At 37.0% G+C, this 19,928-nt stretch overlaps 1 protein-coding gene across 11 annotated transcripts in view; it reads left to right on the top strand.

Annotated features, from left to right (window-relative positions):
- The window catches only part of Sh (Potassium voltage-gated channel protein Shaker), a 227,652-nt gene that overhangs the window by 153,961 nt on the left and 53,763 nt on the right, over window positions 1–19,928 (top strand). For 2 of the 11 annotated variants that reach the window (XM_069051494.1, XM_069051476.1), the window contains exon 1: window positions 12,746–12,882. The exons of 8 other annotated variants lie outside the window; for them this stretch is intronic. Coding sequence is in view for 1 of the 3 variants with exons in the window: in XM_069051499.1 (XP_068907600.1) it covers window positions 2,984–3,009 (26 nt within the window). In the remaining 2 variants the exon portion in view is untranslated. Of the gene's footprint in view, window positions 1–2,968; window positions 3,010–12,745; window positions 12,883–19,928 lie in introns of those variants that run through there. One more of the 11 variants, XM_069051499.1, reaches the window with a different exon arrangement.

The following is a 19,928-nucleotide window of genomic DNA, read 5'->3' as shown; positions in this document are numbered from 1 at the left end:
AATCATTTCTAGATAATGACTTACATTACGTGTCAAAGTGACAAACAATAATATTGTCCTAGTAAATCCATTTGTTTACAAAAATTACTTCTAACAAGGAAGGTTAGCTTACACACGGAATTTTTATTTTTATATTTCTATTTTTATATTCTTAAAAATATTTAAAAGGGCAGAAATGACCCTTTCAAAGTCGGAGCTTTTTTCATTTCTCGTATACAACTCGAAAACTTAAAGAAGTGGCAAAAAAATTTCAGACAAAAAGATTCGATGCTTCTTGCTCTACAGGGGTGTAAATAAAAAAGTAAAAAGATGGAGTTATAAAAATATTTCCAAGAAATCTTTGTTGCTACTTATTATTACTAATTATTTTTTAAATTTATTTTTACAACAAATATCTACGAGTAACGGGTGTTTTATTTGTTTCCTGCATTTCTAAAGTAAATAAATAATTTGTATGAAAACAAACAAGATGCTGTAATTATCAAAATGAAAAGATGTTTTGTTCGATACCTACTTAGAAAGTGAGTCTGTATCCACAGTTACCAGTGGGTGAAAGTTCCTTTTTCGTTCGCTTCACTTTCGCTCATCGTTTTTCACCCACTGTCTTTCACTCACTGGTTTCCATTCTCTCGTAAATTTTTCCAATTCTTTCTGATAACGTAATTTTCATTTTTTAGGCAATATTTGGTAACTTGCGGCACTTCGTGGACGAATACGCAATTCGCGTGAACGAAAGCTTTGCCTTCCTCACTCTTACTGTAGATAACTATTTTGGATAAAATGTATTAAACCTTATTTTTTCAATTTCCATTTGTTTATTTGTCTAGAATGTGTAAGAAAGAAAATTTTCTGCCATTGAAACTTTTACGCTATCTCTTCTGCTTCTTGATTTTTATTTTTCAGTAATACAATAACTTTTAAAATAACGTTTTTGTATTCACATTCTACTACATAACAAGTGTTCAACTGAATTGACGAATTGACTTTGACTTTATTTTTTAAGAGACAACATCGTAAATTAAGTTGGTTAGACAAAGATAGCGACAAAGATCAAAGCCAATTCGATGAACTTTTGAATTGAACACATGTTACATACGTAATAAAAGTTCAAACTCAAATTTTCTTAATCTTAATCTTAAACTTAATTTGCTGGAGAAAGTTTTCGCTATACCTAGTTACCAGATTTATTCCAGCTCTTGATGAATATTTTTGTACTGTTATCAGGCATTCCAAATTGTTTCTCAATTTGTCAAAAATATAAACGCTGATGGGGTTTCAATTTCATCTAACAGGACTCACTTGAGATTAGGTCTAGACCGTGAGGTGGACTTCCCTTTTGGGATTAGTAAAGAAAGATTCAGTAATGAAGCAATAACAAGACAATATTACCGAGACATTCAAAGCTTCACTGTATAATTTAATAATATAACTGTTTTTACATTTTTATCTTGATAATTATTAGAAAAGTTAATTATTTCTTTAGCAGTCATTTCGAATAAACTTATGGAACAAAATATTTACATAATAGCGACAAAACAATTAAAAGGTAGAAGTAATCTCAGTCCATTGTTGTAATCAAAAAATTATTATTCATTATTATTATTATAAAAAGGGGCAGGGCATCAAGGCCGGATTTATTTATTATTAGGGATATTTCCATCAAGTAAATGATATTTAATTCCTTTGAAAGTACAATTTTTTTATCATTTCTTTTACCATACGCCCACTTTTTACACGACATCCACATTACGTATTGAAGTATTGCCGTTACATCCCCTGCGGCCACCCATCCCAACACTAACGACGCGTGACATTGCTTAACTTTACCGCCTTATTACTATTTATATTTTTCTTTGAATATTATTTATTTTTTAAGTCCCACCGTCACGATTATTTAGTGTTTTGTTTTTAAATAACGCATTTTGTCTGGTATTTTCGACCAAACCAAATAAATAGTTTGCTTTTTTCAACAAATAACAACTGTTCGCATTATTTTTGGATTCGGCAACTTTTTTAATAAATCATTATGTAAGATATTGGAGTACGACGGGTCCACTCAAAAATAGCTCATTATTTTCCGATCCATTTCGCAAATTGTAAAACGCATTAACTCGACTAAAACAAACGTGGAGTGCAGACTTGAGAGGCAACAATTCGAAACTCTGAAACGAGAAATTAACGAGAGAGAGATTTTTCCCGGGGGTGAACAGGCGAATACTTAATCTCTTCGAGATATTGATAAACTGTGAATTGTAGATGTTTTGTGCGAGTGAAAAATAAAACAAGACACGTGTTAGTAGACCATCACTCACGTTAGAAATGCTATCAGCACGACAGTACTCGAAGCTTTGCACCATTTCCCCACTGCCAATCAATCGCCTCGAGCTTTTGCATAAAAGCACAATTGTATTGGTAAACACGAAGGAAACACAAAGAGGAACGAACGTTCGGTCGGCAATAATTAAAAAGTCCGCAGACATCTGCCTCTGATACCGACGGGAGTCGTCTGCCAAGTTGTTAATATTCATTTTGTAACGCTCCAAGTCGGTCCGCTCAGTGGGTCAGGAGTCGGCATTTAATCGCACTTCTTCCACATGGCGGCCGCGTCTGTTCCATCCAGATAATCATCGATCCAGAAATTCAGATTTACCGTTCGGGAATTTCGGGTCGGGGTTCCCGTTGGAGCGGAGAGGCGAGTGCGTGTGGTCAACTCGGACTATTTCTGACTATCGGAAACTGTCGTTCCGTAAATGTTAACCAAAAATAAAAATAAACGTGACTTTCAGGCAACCGAAACCAAACAAAATATGATGATCGTGTCGTAAAATGCAGACGTAATCACGAGAGCGCGTATTGTTCTGGTGCTGCAGCAAAATGGTAAACAGGTGTACTTTATATGCCATTCGGATTTTTAGTGGCAAATCTCACATTTCTTGAAAAGTGTTTGTCTTGAGTGAACGATCAAACAGCCTACTCATGAGACATGCAGATGATATTAGTCGCAGGAGGGTAAGTCTACTTTCGCAAGCTCCTACCGGGGCATTTCTTATTAGAGTAGGAGGTACAGGAATAGAGTCGTGCAGGACGGCAGAGGGCGCGCTCGCCGCCCGTGACAAATGACGCACGATATCGGTTACAACCGGCCGAAATGCCGGCTACACGGCCGTTCCTTTGTTTTGTTTAGTTCGCCGACTGCAGTTGCATTCTGGAATGGAATTGTTGCGCGACGGATTTATTGCTGCACAGTGTACGGAAGCGAGCTCTTCGAAAGCTCAGATTGTTCTCTTTGAGCCTGAAGTTTTAGAAACTCTGTAAAAGAGTCAAAGGACTCGAGACTGGTTAAAATAAGTGAAAACGCTTGATGAAATTTGGAGGAAAAAAAAACACTCGCCGTTCGTATCAAACTTTATGAAATGTTTACGAAATAGTTTTACTTCAAAATTTGATAACTTTAAATTGAAAATTTTGAATTTTGGGCTGAACATTTTCGTAAGAGCCAATGGAGAATATAAAAAAAAACCTAAATTTTCAATGAATATTATTTATGATCCCAAAAGCTTCCCATTTTTTTTGTATTTTGAAATCAACCACAATTAGTTAGTGACTGAATGGCAACAAAAACAAATTCACTTTCTTTCGTTTTTATTTAAATTTTTGGTAATTGTTCACAGTAGTTAAAGTGAAAAATTACCAATTTTTTTTGCAGTAAGTATTTCTGCTCCCATCGAATTTTGTAAAAAAAAATTAACTTCTTTTCTAATAATATACAGGGTGTATCTGAAATTCATGTATTAATTTTAACCAGTGGAAGAACTCGCCAATTTATGAAACTTTTCTCTATAACATTTTTCAAAATTCGCAAAAGTTTTTCAAGATTTTTTGTCCCCCAATTTTTATCAAACGAGTCGCTTTGTGTGATTATTTTTTTTTGTAACCATGAGAATTTTAATTGTTTAATTTTTCCTATATAACAATGTAACTTTTTTGACAAGACTCCGTTTCCATCACAACAGAAAAAAAACACCCTGTATAAGAAATATTTCGTCCAAAAATTTCCACACAAGTATTAGTGAAATTGATTTTTTTCTAAAATGCCCAGTTGTCTAATTTAATTGGCAATAATAATCATTTGAAAAAAATCAGTCAATAGTAAGTTGCCATTTGCAAATATTTTCTTAAGCTTCAATGAGCAATAGTTTGTCAAATAAGAAAAACATACAAAATCAGAATCAGAAGTAGAATGGTCTTTCTCAACAAGTTTTTCAATTGACAGTCGATACAAAATGCTACATAATTATTTGCCAATTATTCCAAAATTTGCAATTGTTAGAACGCATCTAGCCCTAAATAGTATATTAAAGAACGAGTTTTACAAGGGTTGATTTGGCGCAGGAGTCCCAAGTGTAGAAAACGAGCCGTAGGGAAGTTTTCTATGGGACGAGTGCGCCAATGCCCTTATAAAACGAGTTTTTTATGTAATTTTTTCGAATTTGCACCCTTTTTTTTAATTTTTAAATAAAAAAATTAAATCTTCAAATTCTAGGGAATCTGCAACAGATGTTAAAAAGTACAGTTTGAACATTAATATTGGAAGTTTTTTGGTGTAAATGACAATAGTACACTGAAATATTGATAAAAATTTTCTTAGAGATCAATTAAACCACGAGTGCTTTAATATAACCATAAACGACTCCAAATTAAATACAATAATAGACCTATTAGAGACACAAATTCTAAAAACATAATTATGTTCCATATTTACTTGAATAAATGGATATAACATTATTTACTTATTCATTCGCATTTTAACGTTGTATTTAAACAGAACAAAATTATATTTGAGATATCAGAGTTATGCATAACGATCAGAAACCGGAATTTATGAACGTCCAGCAGTCCATTATAATTTTTTTTTTTTGGGTCGATTTAGCAATTCTTTCATCTCGGCTTTCGCCGGAGCGGATTTGTTTTTTCGGCGATGTGTCATCTCCGGACAGAAGTCGAGAATTGGGAAACGAGGATTTCATACATCGACTCCGTCTGGTTGTTTTTCAGCATTTCCGAAGAGATTTCGGCGTCCCTCTGACATGTCCCTAATTTAAACCATACGATCGATCCAGGACCTCTCGCGTTGCGTTCCCGCCCGGCAAACACTAGCCCAAAATGAATGAAGCCGACAATGGCCCGAATAAAACGTTCTTGTACGACGAATTGGCACCGTCTTTATTGCCCACCATATTGCCTTTCTCAACTACAAAGCGATATGAACACGGTGTTATTAAAGGTCGGGCCATATTGGCCCCCGGACAGTTGCTTCTGTTTTTCTTGTAGGGCAAAACGCAAAGAGCCGTAAATAATCCGCAGATTCGAGCTAAATCGATGTTTACTAACAGCGTTTTATTAGTGTCATGCGAAGTGGAGGTGGGAATTTTGTGCGGTCCGGAGATTTATGCCTTGGAATTATTTCAAACAAACAGTCAGTTACTTTGCTCCGAAAATAGTGTAGCAAAGACGTCCCATCAATGAAACCCGTTTCAGATGGTTTCATTCATACAACAGGAAAAAACAAAGAAATCTTCCTTTTGTCTCGCCTAATTTTCACAAGCGGACGAAAAGTAACTCTTTTTCGGACGCACTTTTGCAGACGCTGACCGTGGCGCCATTTGTTGGTCTGTTTAGTAAGTTAGCAAGGAAACCGACAAAACCGATTATTTGTTAACATGTATTAATAAGTTTATCAATTTAAAAAAGGTAGATACAAAATAAATTTGTAATTTTTCCAATGATATATCTTTTGGTTTGTAGTTCGTGCGGTCGCCTAAAAAATTTAATGTGCACCTCTGCCAAAAACTTCCTTTTGTGCTCGCCTGTTTTCAAACCTCGGCTGCGCCTCGGCCAGAAAATTCAGACTCGGACGAAAAAGATACGCTTTTTAGCCTTGATCCACAAATAACTATTTTAATGCTTTATTACCGTGTCATTACAAGCGAATTAGTGCATTGGGGCAAGTTCGCGATCAATAACAATGAAATCCTTATCGTATGTTCTCGCTTGGTTAGTACCGTAAATTGCACCCTTGAGACTGGGTATTACAAGGATTCAATCTGGAGCAAAAAATTCCGAAGCAATTTCACCAAACTAACTTTAAGTGAACGATCTTCATCAAGTAGATGACATTTTATGCACACTTTCAGCGAAATGATCGTGTGGGTCGACCCCTTCCAGATCTGTCTCAATCTTCGTTAAATCAGTACCGCAACTAATTAAAATAAGAGAGAATAAATTAGTTTTAATTGTAGTAATTTACAAAAATGCGTTCAGGTTTGTACGTGTTGTGACGAGGAAAATTTGCTGGCGTTTAATTTGGTTTTTTCTTTTTTTTCAGGTAAGTTGAGATTTCGCCTGTCAGCCATCCGGTCGAAGGAAATTTAGTAAGTGAACAGTTGAATACCGGAAGCTTTAACTAACGAATAGCTGCGAGAAGTCTAGTGTGAGAGGTTTAGACTGAAAACCGCCTGAAAAAAACCTCCTGAATATAAAAGGAACACGCATCTGCATTACACTCTCGTGATCAAACAAAGCGAAAAAAAAGTTTTTATAGGCGCGCATCATAAATCCCTTAGAACGAGAGACATCTTGTCTGGGGTGGGAGCGCCGCCACCAGGGTGTAACATATTTTTTATCGGATAGTTTGACACACTTTGACCCAGATTTCAACGCAGGGGTAGGCGTTCGCTTAATTTTAATCGGAATCTGCGGTCCATCTGCCGATTGCCGAAGAAAATTGGTGCTTCTGCTGGGATGAAACATTATTGTAATGCCTTGTTTTGCCGCGACGGAGGAAGAATAAATCGGAGATTGTTTTCGGTCGGGGTGAAAACATTTCATCAGGTTGGCACGTGACGTGTTTACTTTTTAATGGTATCTCTAGTTTTATGACGAATAAATTAATTCTCGCTTGGTTCTATTTTTAGGGTTGGGAATGGTAATGCGGGGCGAGTATGGGGTCCCAACGGTGTGGGGACGAGTATTGTAGCTTTGCCATTAGGGTTATTGAAAATCTGATTAAGTGGTGGAAAGCGTCCCGGAGGCGCACCCTAATTTTTTTTATTTTTACACGAGGGGGTTTCATTTAAAAAATAACAGAGCAAAAGTGTCTTTGTGTATTGGTTGTTGTTTTTTATGTCAACCGGAACCAAAGTTCCTAGTGTCTACGATGCTTTCTTCTTAAACTGAAGCAATTCATAACAGATTCAGCTTCTCTCATCATTCTTTCTTCAAAAAAAAAACACGTTACTCTATTCTGTGATATGATATTATTACATTATGTGACTTGTATCCTTCTAAGTTATTATTCTATTTTTCGGTCGTTCTTTCTATCTTTCTTCACTTCTGCAGTAGTTTGTTCATGTTACACCAGACAGTTTGACTTAGTATCTTGTTAATAATACATAGTTATTTTTCTACTTTGCGTCTTTAAATGACTCTATTAAGGCTATTAAGATACTTTTTTTTGTCATTATTTTATTGGTTACAAAAGTGACATCATTTTGTAAACAATAACAATCAGAACAAAAGTACCAACCCAAACATCATAAACAAAAAATCCCCCATGTGAAATAAAATTTCGTTCAAACAGAAATTTTCATGAAACTAACAGAGCAAAGTAGAAAAAATACTGTATTACACCCGTTTAATAAGACGTTTTGTCGCACTTGTTACACTCCTCGTGCTTTAAACCCGCGCGTGCGACAATATACCGTCTTATAAAACTTGTATAATAACTTACTATTATGTAACATGTGCGTAAAGCATAACTTTTTTTGATAAGTTAGAACAACATATGAACGCACCGAGTGTTGTAATGCCACAAAAAAAAATGCATAAGTACGTAATTTTTCATTGTAGCCATAAAATACGATTATTACGAAAAAAATTCTTAAATATGAATAAGGATGTCTTATTTTTCTGCTGTCATTGTGTAACTTAGGTGAGCCAACAAAAGTAAAAAAAAAAAAATGTCACCATGTTGAAGTGAGTGCATTTCGAGTTCTTTTAAGAATTCCACCGGAAATTTAATTTGAAATTTCTTTATTTCTGTAGGACATTCAGCAAAGCTTGGTTAAGTGCAAGTGTGCTAAATCTAACGTGTAAAATAAAGTTTCTCAAACTGTGTAAAATAGAGGAATTTATTTTTTGCAATAAATATAATTAGAAGCATTATATTGATTAAAAAACAACTTTTTAAAGGATGCGTTAATTGTATATTATTACACGAGCAAGGAAAGAAGGTTTTAACCCTCAAAAATGAAGGTTCTTGCACGAGCCGAAGGCGAGTGCATAAAATCATTTAAGCGGATAAAAACCTTCATTTGCGAGTATAATGCTATACTTTATCTACGATCAAATATACAAAAAAAAAAAATAATAACAAAACAAATCCTTAGCTTGCTGCAGTTACTGTAATTTCTAATTTTGATTGGTCCAAGTCCGATGGATAAAAGATCCTGCCAATTGTATCCATGGCTGGAAACCAATAAGAGCTCTCTTTTAATTTGTCGGTGGATAAAATGACAATTTGGAGTAGAGCTTTCACATCAATAAAGTAGCTTTTATCTGATGATCGTAGATAATAGTAGTTTACTTGACGAGTTCTTGTGAAAATTGAGGTTTTTTGGCACGAGTGGGCCAGTTTAAAACGCGAGTGAAACGAGCGATTTAAAGGCCCACGAGTACCAAAAAAGCCCAATTTACACACGAACGAGTTGAATACAACGTTTTTTTTATTCGACGAAGTCCTTAAAGGCTCCAAATCGCTTAAAATCTTTAAAATAGCTTGACGTTTCGTTTTGACAAGTGGTGACATTTATCAAAATCCGTTCACACAGGAGAAAATTCTCAAATTCTGACAGTGTCGAATAACCTATTTATCATCTTTTTAAGTTTTGGCCAATTTTATTTAAGTAAGTACATGTTTATGTAGATAATGTTTCTCTGTCAACTTTCTTACTCGGAGCATTTTAGAGCATGATCCGTGATGAATAGTGTTCTCATTATCCTTTTCGAAGCAAGAATCTCATGTTCAGGTCTTTGATTTTAATGTAATTTGTTCTGATTGAGAGAGGGTCTTTCAAAAATTTTTTCCTAGACTATAAAGAGTTCCTTTTTTGACATCATTTTCTGTACAGAAAAGAAAATTGGGTTGACCCTTAACAAACGGTCTAGTCCGGCGATCTTTTCACAATCATCTAAGTTTGGATCAATTGAATCTGCTTCAATATTTGTTGGATCATCAGGTCAGAAATTTCTACCTATGACTTTGTTGGTCCTCATTTGTACAAAGCTTTTTTCGTAGATTCTGGAAATCAACTAAAGCGTTTTCCTTCGGAATCTTACTATCTAGCCACCTAGCTTCATAGTTATCTTGGTTTAGACTCTTCGTAGTCGAGAAACAGTTCCACAACTTCACCTTAATTTTTTTCCTTCCTCAGGATCGAACAATAAATTTTCGAAACTTCGTGCTTTTGTGTGCTGTATCGTGTCATAAATTAAAAAAAAAATCTTGCTTGATTAATAATTATTATTGTCAAGATTTTTTTTAAAGTTGTCAAAATTCTGCCTCCAACAAAGTAAGAATCATTCCATTAATCAATTAATTAACAAAAATGTGCACTGTGGACGTTATTTTAATTTGTAATTTTTGTCATCCAATTTTTTTTTCCCTACCGGTTAGAAACGTAGGCTGTGGATACCTCATTTGAGGTGAGAAAATTCAACCTTCTCGCTAAGGTAAGAAAGTTAATCATGAAATCTTTATGGTAAAACTGTACCAAAATACAGTATGGAATAAAATGATTTACATCTAGTTACCTTTGCATTACCCTTGTAAAAATATGAAATGCCGATCTACAAAAAAAAGAAAGCCTAACCTCAAAATATTCCAAAATTCCAAATGTGATTTATTGCGAAGGGATGATATGAATGCAAAGTAGAGATTGAAATTAAAAAGGAGCTAACAAAAGCAAGTCACAGGTAGTGTTGAAAGTGGCCACCAACATTTGTTAATTCAATTTAGTAAATTGTCACAATTGTCAATTCGATTGATGACATTTATTGACAGAACTAATAGTTCGGCACTTCAAAAAAAAAGTAGAGCGGTACAGGAAAATTTATATGTGCAAAAATTCCAAAGGTAACTAGATATAAATCATTTTATTCCACACTGTACAAATGTCAAAAGTGTCAAAAGTGAAATAAGTTATTGATAAATGAAAGCCAATTCAATAAAGCAAGTTGGTAGATCAATCATATAATCTGGAAAATAAACAGATAAGCTAGGTAGGTAGATTACTTTACCCTGTTTATTTCAAATTTTCGAACAAACGTCAAATCTTCAAATGTGATGACAAATAATTAAACAAATAACCCAGTCTACTATTCAATTCTCAAAATTTTCGTTTTAATCAGGAATATAACCAACTTTTTTGGCTTTTTTCAACGAAGTTATGCCGGTAGGGAAAAAATACTATTCAAACCTTGTTAAAAAAGTGCCCTTGCAGACCTTAGGCACTTACAAACCTCGCCTACGGCTCTGTTTATAATCTTTGCCTGCGGTCTGCAAGAAAGCACTTTCTTACCTTGGTTTGAAATATACTATTGCCGAGATGGAAATTCAGCCATAGACGTAAAATTGGAATTTCACTGGCACCCTGTTTTCACTTTTAAAATTTGATATGTCAGGAACCATCAGTCCAAAGGTACATCGTACACGGGCGCACAAATCAAAATTTAATAGTCCAAATTTGCAAAAAAAAATTAGGGTTGGCATTTAAAAAAAACTGGCGATGACGTTTTTACGCGTTACCGTAAGTATTGGAAAATGAAAATTAACGAAGAATGTTTCTTTTAAAAAATGAATTTGACCTCTCCGAACTATTTTTGATAAGCTCTAGGAGAAAGAAAATATTTACATTATTCCAAACTTTTGGCGCTCGCTGTTTGTAATTCAAAATCACATTAAATTTTTTGACATTTAGATGCATCGATAAAAATACGTTTGACTGTTATGTGGACATTTAGAGGTCTATAAAATTTTCTCTGTTGACAAATTTAAAAAAAAAACGTGAAGGACGCAAGGTCGACGACACACGTGAGTGACTTGTAAATAAAATTTGGTTTTTTCTATTCTATCATTATTTCTGTCGTTCTTGTCCAAAAGAGAGACTCGCCGAAACCCACATCTTTTCCTCTCGAAGCGTCGATTTTTGCTAAATTGCCATCAGATTTATCGCTAAGCCATATCAATTTATTGCCTTGTTATGTCAGTTATAAAAATCTCGTCCAAGAAAAGAGAAACTATCTCTTAATACGTCGTGATGGAGAATAGCTTATTTTTGTTTTACTATTTTAACGATCGCCGTATAAATTCCCGGATTTATGGATTGTGGTCAACGCGACATTAATTTATTATGGACTGGTGTCGACTTTTGTAAAATATTGACAGACGACACATATTTACTATGGAATTACAAAGATCTTTATGAAATATCGTGTGTGTGTGTGTGTGGTTTTCAGCCGAAGCAATTGATTTATTTTTCGTGCATGCTAGAATCAATAAGTATTTATTTCTTTGAATAGTTAAGGCCACTCATTTAGTAATTTCATCGAAGGATTCTTCGTAAACATCATCAAATGTGTCATCGCAGGATTCCTGGTAGATTCTCCTACAAAGAAATCGAAACGTATTTTCGGAAAACGGGAATGTAACAGTTTTCATCTGAAAATGCCACTTTTTCTCGGAGATCTCAGAGCGATAATTTTCACAGGAAAAATTTAGTCTGACTGTCAACTGCTTTCAATTTATCATCATTAATCTTGTGTTTTTGTGAGCAAAGCAAATAATAGGTGACAGATGATAACGTTAGTGAATAAGTTCAATTAAAACTACATTAAACTAAAATTAACACGTTACATAATACAAGAGAGCGTCGCCGCTTCGAAACGTGCACCCGGAAAGTGACAGCAGATAACCACCCCCATTCTTATCTGATCGAAGACACGTGAAAACTAAGGCTGCGACCACAACGACAAAAAAGCGGCGTCATTAGGCTGCGGTCACACCGGCGCAAGCATCAAAACGGACGAAACGAATTAACAGATTATCAGGGAAATGTTGTCCGGATGTGAATTTGAGGGGAAGCAGGGGAGGGGAGGTTTAGCGGAAGTGGTGAACGACTGGAGGAAGTCGTGCGGTGATATTAAACGGGAGCGTCTCAAAGTACAACGACTCTTAAATACGTTAAAATAAATATTAATGCAATCGATAAGAGCCATTGTGACCGTCGTGTTGGCGCCGCGACCCCCAAAAACCTCCCCCGCGGGAGGCGGGATCGTTGCCGCATGGCCCGAAAAGCTGGCACTTCCCCAAAAAACGCCCGTCTTTTGTCGTTAAACAGTCCGCTTAAGAACAAAACAAATACGTCAAGTGTGGCCACGCGGCCGATCGTCGACCATCGTACCACTTCGTGGTGTTCCGTCACCCCTTTACCAACCACTACTGATACTGCATTGTATCACGGCCAGCTTCGATGTCACTCATACGAATTCTTTTCCTCCTCTTTGGCAAGTTCGGCGGGTGCGGAGGATTCGCGAGTTGTGTCGCCGCGCGTAATTCGAAGTGAGCTTTCGCAGATTTTTCCGGTCGTCCGGATCGAAGCGTCGAAAGTCCGGGATCGATAGCGCGGCGAAAGTTAATAAAAAGAATTGATCGGACGAGTTTGTTGTAGTTGTCGGCCGGTATTTGTTCAGTTCGGTGGTGAAATGTGCCCCAATTAGAGACGATGTCGTTTCCTATCTTTTAATTGATTTTACAGCGAAATTAAGGTAAATAGTCCCAGAGACCAGCACGAGATACGACGATTAGGCGAAAAACTCTCGGGTAATTGGGCCCCCCGCACCGACACTCGAACCCGTCTAATTAAAATTATTAATCGAACCGCCGCCGCACAAATCTCACCGCCGAAAAAATTCATTATTCAAAAAGTCACCCCCGCGCGTTCGGATGGAGCGCTTTACGCATGTTGGGCCGCATATTAAAAACCAGATTAGGCCACCCCGTATCAAAAACGCCCCTCTAATAGATTATCGGAAAATAATTACCGACGCCGCCCCCGTCTTCCTTCGTCCAGCGCCATATAAAATTCCATTGTTCCTGCCGGTGCATTATTCACAATTTTATTCCATTTTTGAATATATTTCGGCGCGATATTTAAAGGTCACTTTCTATTTACGGAATTCAATCCTTCGATTAGTGACCCGAACGACCCCCGCGACGCATAATACGTACTTGTCACGACGAATATTTAATTTTTACGAGTGTGGCGGTTTCAGGATCTACCTGTTAGGCGATCGACCCGGATTCGTCATCACAGGTGGTTACGGTTGCGGCGAAATTTTCTCCGGTTGCGCAAATCTCGTAAAACTTGCAATATGAACTTTTTTTTCCGAGGGTCGTCTTTTACGTTTTCAATATTTTTCGGTTTTATTCGTCGGCGGGGGTGGAGGCAGCCGCTCCCGGCCAGGTGAGAACTAGGGGCCGTAAGATAACATTAAAGGATAAAATAAATTCACCCGCCTTGATCTACCGGTTATCCCGCCAGATTAAATAGAACGTACAGCCACCCCTGCACCTCCACCCTGATTTAGCGGACTTAACATACTAAAAATAGTTATTGTATTAGTCGATAAACGTTTAAACATTGTTGCTATAAGCTTGACCCAGTTTTTTGGGCTCGATTCAAATGGTGAAATTGGTCATATCGTGTGATGGGGTGGGTTCAGCCGCCAAGAACTTTGTGCAGACACCTTCATTAGAAGAGACGATCGAATATTATTTGGCGAACTAAAATTTTTAATAAGCATTTCAAGTTTTAGTTAATATTACAAGTTCACTAACGACGTACGAGCCATTAAATTCAAGTTTGTTTTCAAAACTAATAATTAATAGTTTACATATTAACCCGCTCCTGTTCGGTAAAATAATTATAATAATTATTAGCGATGTTGTGTGGTTGCTTTCGTCATGTTACTTTATGTAATATTCACGTAAATATTTTTTTCTACTTTGCGTTCGTACTGATGCTATTACGATACTGTTTTGCGTATCGTAATAGGAAAAGGCGTGATATAATAATAATACTAAAAACAGTGAAATTTAATTTTTTAATGTTGACGGATACTGTGGTGTCGCGGCAGACCGCAGACGTGACCTTGGGTGGAATCCTTCAACTTTATTATTCAATTTTTTTTTTCGTTGAAAAAGTGGTAAAGTAGAAAAAATACTGTATGACATCTCGTTTATAAGGCATTTTATCGCACTTGCTCCTTTAGGGCACTCCTCGTTACGCTCGTTGTGCTCTAAACCCGTGCGTGCGATAAAATGCTTCTTATAACACTCGTATCATAATATGTATACTATTATGATCGTATAACTGAAAAAAAATTGTGACACATTTTCATGGGATTTATTCAAAGAGAACTCGTAAGGATAATGCAGTTGACCTATTTTTTTAATATATACTTAAATAAGCAGTTCATATCGGCTGTTCATTTAAATTTCCAGTCAAAGTTGGCGTTGAAGAGTCTATTGTGAACGTACTACGGATTAGGGATCAGCTGTTTAAATCTTACCGTTGTTTGTATTTTTACACGAGTGGTGCGTTCACAATGTCAACTGTGACCGGAAATTGAAATGAACACCCGATAGATACAATGTTTCTGCGTAGAGTGTATTTTCCTTTCAGCAAAAATGGGGAGCAAACCTTTAGCAAAATATGTTTGGTTTAGAACTTTGATCCTAATTAAAATATCGTTGTAAATTTAAATTTGAACCTCATTTCCTAAATAATTTTGAATATGCGGAGCTTTTGTGGCGTTAAAAGGTCATCAGTTCCCGTTTGTAAATTTTATACAAATTAACCCCCAAACAATTTAAAATTAAATTAGATAACTTGCATGTTCCGGAGAAAATTCATTCGATAACGAATGCGGTAACACGGACATTGATGGACACGGAAATTATCAGTTCATTGCAACAATTTAACAGCATAAATATTTTAATTTATTTCCTCGCTGGAATCAACTACATTATACATATTTTTATGATTTCTAATCTGAATATATTCAGCTGTAATAGTATTGGGTGATTCAAAATGATTGTGGCCAAGCATGGCAACTATGTACGAAAATTTATGTGGCAAGTGTGTGAATGGGGTAGAGTTAATATTTGTATGACATTTCATAAGCATTTGATTTTTTTAATTTCATTGCACATTTATTTGACAACTTTCAAAGTTGCACGCGTATGAACTGTCAAAGAAATGTCAACTCTACCCTACCCACACAGTTGCCACATAAATTTTCGTACATAGTTGCCATACTTGGCCACAATCATTTTGAATCACCCAATAGTATATCAATTGGTAGGATTATTGTTGATTATGTCTAGGAATGAAACCAAGCTGCAGGATCAACGAGTTCGTAGGACGAGTTGCTGCTCCAGTTTCACGAGTCATGTCATCGATTATTAATTACATCACGAGTTTATATTTGATGAGAGATATAATAAATGAATGAATGAAGGACATGCAGGGATGACATTTTGACACACTTATTCGCTGGAAACTCACTGGAAAATAAATTATGAATAAATGTTGTGCTTTTAAAAAATTTAGTCCACTCACATCGCTGCCAAATTTGAATTTCAGAAGCACTACTGTAACACTCGATAATTGCACTTGTGCATTAATTTAATTACCTCTGTCATGCGCTTGTTATTGCCTGAAATTCAAATTTGGCAGCAATCTGATTGGACTAAATTTATTAAGGGAAATTTTCTATTGTTGTCTCAAATATTTGGCATTTCTGGTGGGAATCGTTATACTTTAGATTAAACATTGCTCTTAGAAGACCCAACATTAACCTTTGCCAACCCTTAATGGCCAGCGCCTGCCGACCTTGATAAGCAGGGGCATCGGTTACCCTACTGACAGTCCTGAAAGGAATTTTCACCCACTCGCCACAACTATGTGAATAAGCTCATGGTCTTTTCTAAAAAAAAAAACAGATTTTACTTATCATTGTTTAATATTTGAAAGTATTTTTTCTACTCTTACGTCTTTTAATAATTTTTTTTTACATATTTCCCATCCCCTCGGAACCGCTTGTCTTTTACATTCTCATGATCTATTTCACATTTGGCTCATTTGTTATCCAGTATCATATTTTATTTCTCTATTTTCACCACCATCCATCTTTTTTCTTCTTCATCTATTAATATACTATAGATACTATTAACATCACCCTAATTTTCCTTCTTGCATCCACACTTAACCTATTTCCTGTTTTCTTTTCTTCTAAGATTAATTTTAGATATTTTCCTACTCGTTTAGATTCTCTCGCACATCTGTCTCCTCTTGAAGCTTCTCATTTTCTTCTATTCTGTACATGCCTCCAGAAGCATACATTTTTGAGGTGTTGGATTTTCTCGTGGGCTATGAGTCATGTCCGCGCAAATGACGAATATCGGTCTCAAGTAGGCACTACAAACCGACCGGAAAACATCGTCATTCGTTACGTTAATTTCGTCTCTCTCTTTCGTCTATTTGTATGTACAGTCGATGGACAAATAAAACTGGGACAAAAATGACATTCACATAAGTCAAAATTTACAAATTTGCATCGTTTAATTACGGCATTATCACAAATAGGTTAACTTTGGTATGACATATTATATAGACACTGACAAATATATTGACAATTCAATGATCTGATTTACATAGATTAAATTTTAAGTGTCCCAGTTTTATTTGTCCACCGACCGTACATGTTTCAATTTGAAAGGAGTCGAGGTTTTCATTTACAGATTTTTCACTGATTTACCGCTCCGCCTTCGCGCAGATATTTCTAAGGTCACAGCCCATGAGAGAATCCAACACCTCTAACTTATTTTCCTGATGCCTAAATCCTCTTGTCTTGGTTCATTTTACATCTCTTCCATTCACTTTATTTTTTTTTTCTTTCTCCCTTCGCCACGACACAAAAAAACAGATTTTCAATAAATTTTCCAAACTTGCGTTGTTTTCAGCCGAGTCGTTGGCTCGTGTGAATGAACCTGAACCGGCGAAAAAGTTTCGGTAATTGATTCGGACCGGCCAGACTTGAATGTCAAAAGTCTGAAGTTTCCCCAACAGCTGTCGATAACTCGTGCAACATTACGACTGGAGTTCTAGCAGTCCTCCCCATTGGCCGTTCCCTCCACAAGTAAAAAATATTGCGATCCGAGTGATAATTGTCCCCGTTCCGCAAATAACGAGCGAGAGGAATCAATTTAAATTCGCCGCCGCCGCCGCCACATCAATATTGATAACGACGCGCGAATAGGTCAACCCGGGATGCATCTGCCCTTTCGGAGGTCCTTCACAATGTTTGACGAACCAAGTGGAAACATCGTCTCGCAAAAAATCAGACCGGATTCCCGTCTGGCACCGGCATGAATTTTAGATTTTTTCGTTAAACCGCGGTACTTTTGTGAATTGGGTGTTAATAATTTTATGCCGGAGGGTCGGGGGCGCGCGTGTGCGGTTAGTTTATAATTAACGCGTCCGCATCGAAGACCTTTTTGTCGCGTCTATTGATCTCGTCGTTGTCATTTTTTCAAGATAATGATGTTTACGACCCGCACACTAATTAATATTTGAGCCGGTTGCATGACCAATCAGCGGGAGGTGCACGGAATGCAGAAAGGGACGTCACGTGGTGGCGAGTCTACGGGACTACAATGTAATCGGGGCCCCGCCCATGCACTTCTCGCCCAAACGAACCCCGCAGCGAACTTTCTTTTGATTTATCGGGATCCATAATTAATGCTGATGCCGTTTCCATTAGATATACTTATCATCAATCAAGTTTTTATGGCGGAATTAAAAATTTTATGAACATTAAAGTTTCACTATTTATGTCTTGGATCGATGCAGAGGGACAGAGTAAACCGTCACTTGGGCCGGATTTAAAATAATACCCACACAACCGGTCGTTACGTAAGACGAACAGCAGGAATTCTAAGGTATCGCTTTCGGGTGTCAGGACCGCCCCCACAGGAAACTGAATAGAACGCAAGTATGCCAGTACCTGACAGAACGGTATTCACTTGGAGGAAAAAGAGCGAGGCGTCGAAATGCATTAATTAGAGGAACGAAATGCAACAACATAATTGGCATCCGCAAAGAGATTGTGAGAGTGTCGTTCGGAGTAATAAAATTTTATCCAGGGACCCGACTCGCTCCGGATTATTATCGAGACAAACGGAATTTACGTCGTTGTACGTGGCAATTAAAAGGGGTCCCGCCGAAGTTATGGCCAATATCCAAAATTTTATCGATTGGGGAGATGTGCACGCTCGTAAACCGAATTAAATTTTTTGTTGTTCCGCCCAGATAAAATTAACCGGATGGGATAAAAATACCGGAAACTGCGAATATTATTTCTACGTTGTTTTGTGTTGTTTTAAGCTCGGCGAATTCCAACCGCCGTCACGTAAAACCGGAGCTTGTCGTTCGTGGCCCGGAATTTTTCTAATTAAGTCCAAGGAAGTGTCTGCAGATTTTGCAATTGGCTCGTCACTAACTTGTCCGTTTTTTAAATAACTATTTTTAAATTGAGTTGTTGTTGCGTTAAAATTCTGTGGTAATCGTCTGGACGACCTCTAATCAAAACTGTCAGCGAGCCGATCGATGGAAATATTACCGGAATGAAAGGTATCTGGAATCATTTATGTGTATACGTTCGTGCCACCATTTAGCACGAGAAACAAATATTTATCGGCGAATTGATCGCGACGCACATTTTCGATTTTTCAGGACATGAATGATTAATCGGGAAATCAATCCGGCCCTGTCCTGCCACTCGACGAATTTGTCACATTGTTAATTCGTGACAACCAATTAGAACGTTGTGCTAAAAAATTCCGGTCCTGCTGATTTGCAGGAATTTCGACGAGACAATCTTGACGTGTCCGGACGGGTTGACACTCTAAGCGCTTTATTTCTTCAGATCCGCGCCGGTACTGTCAATGTTCGAGCTTCTCTAGTTGGACTGGTACAATTTGTTTCAAAGAAGTCGGGACAAGTTTCCGTCGTTAAAATTCCAGACAATCGTCGAGTTCTCTGTATAGACATTATTTTAGTGAGTTATTTATGGGCACAAAGGAAATGCAAGAGAGGGGCCGCGGTTAAGTTCAGGAAATAATCCCCTACAAAGTGGAAAGTTCTAAGCACATTTTCATTTGAAAGGAACGAATTTATATTCGCCACGTATTTGCTTATGAAATGTTTTTAGTTTCATTCTGGTGTGTTTGAATAAACATAAAGTTATTTCCATACATTCTGCCATAGAGGTTCGAATCGATTTGCGCATATCGCAGGTGCCACATTGTTGCTGCTGCCATTTTTTAGCGACACTCGGCACGTTCTATTATTAAACTGGAATTATGAGCGCGGTGATAAGGAGCGAGCGAATCGCGAATCGCAGGTCGCAGGAATTAATTCGTCCTTCGACGCCCCGTTTTAAAGAGGTAATGTGATTAATAGGTGGCGCTAAAAATAGCGAGTCAAGGTGAAGCTATGCAACCGGTGCTACGAACGTAGTTTTTTTATTTGTGGACCACGCTGTATAGTCGTCGCGTAGCGACACGTGTTTACGTTACGCTATGTTAATTTTATCGGATTTCGAAAAGTGCAAGTCAGGCGAAACATCGAAGGTGGCGTTCGCAGCAGGACGGCTGTGCTTTTTATGTGCACGCCTGATAGGATCTATTTTAAAAATCTATTAATTTGTGTAGAATCGTAATTTGGACAGTGTTTAGAGTTGTTAGA

The sequence above is a fragment of the Tenebrio molitor genome, chromosome 1 (genome assembly GCF_963966145.1).
Source record: "Tenebrio molitor chromosome 1, icTenMoli1.1, whole genome shotgun sequence".
Lineage (NCBI taxonomy): Eukaryota > Metazoa > Arthropoda > Insecta > Coleoptera > Tenebrionidae > Tenebrio > Tenebrio molitor.
This window is presented reverse-complemented; position numbering and strand designations above follow the sequence as displayed.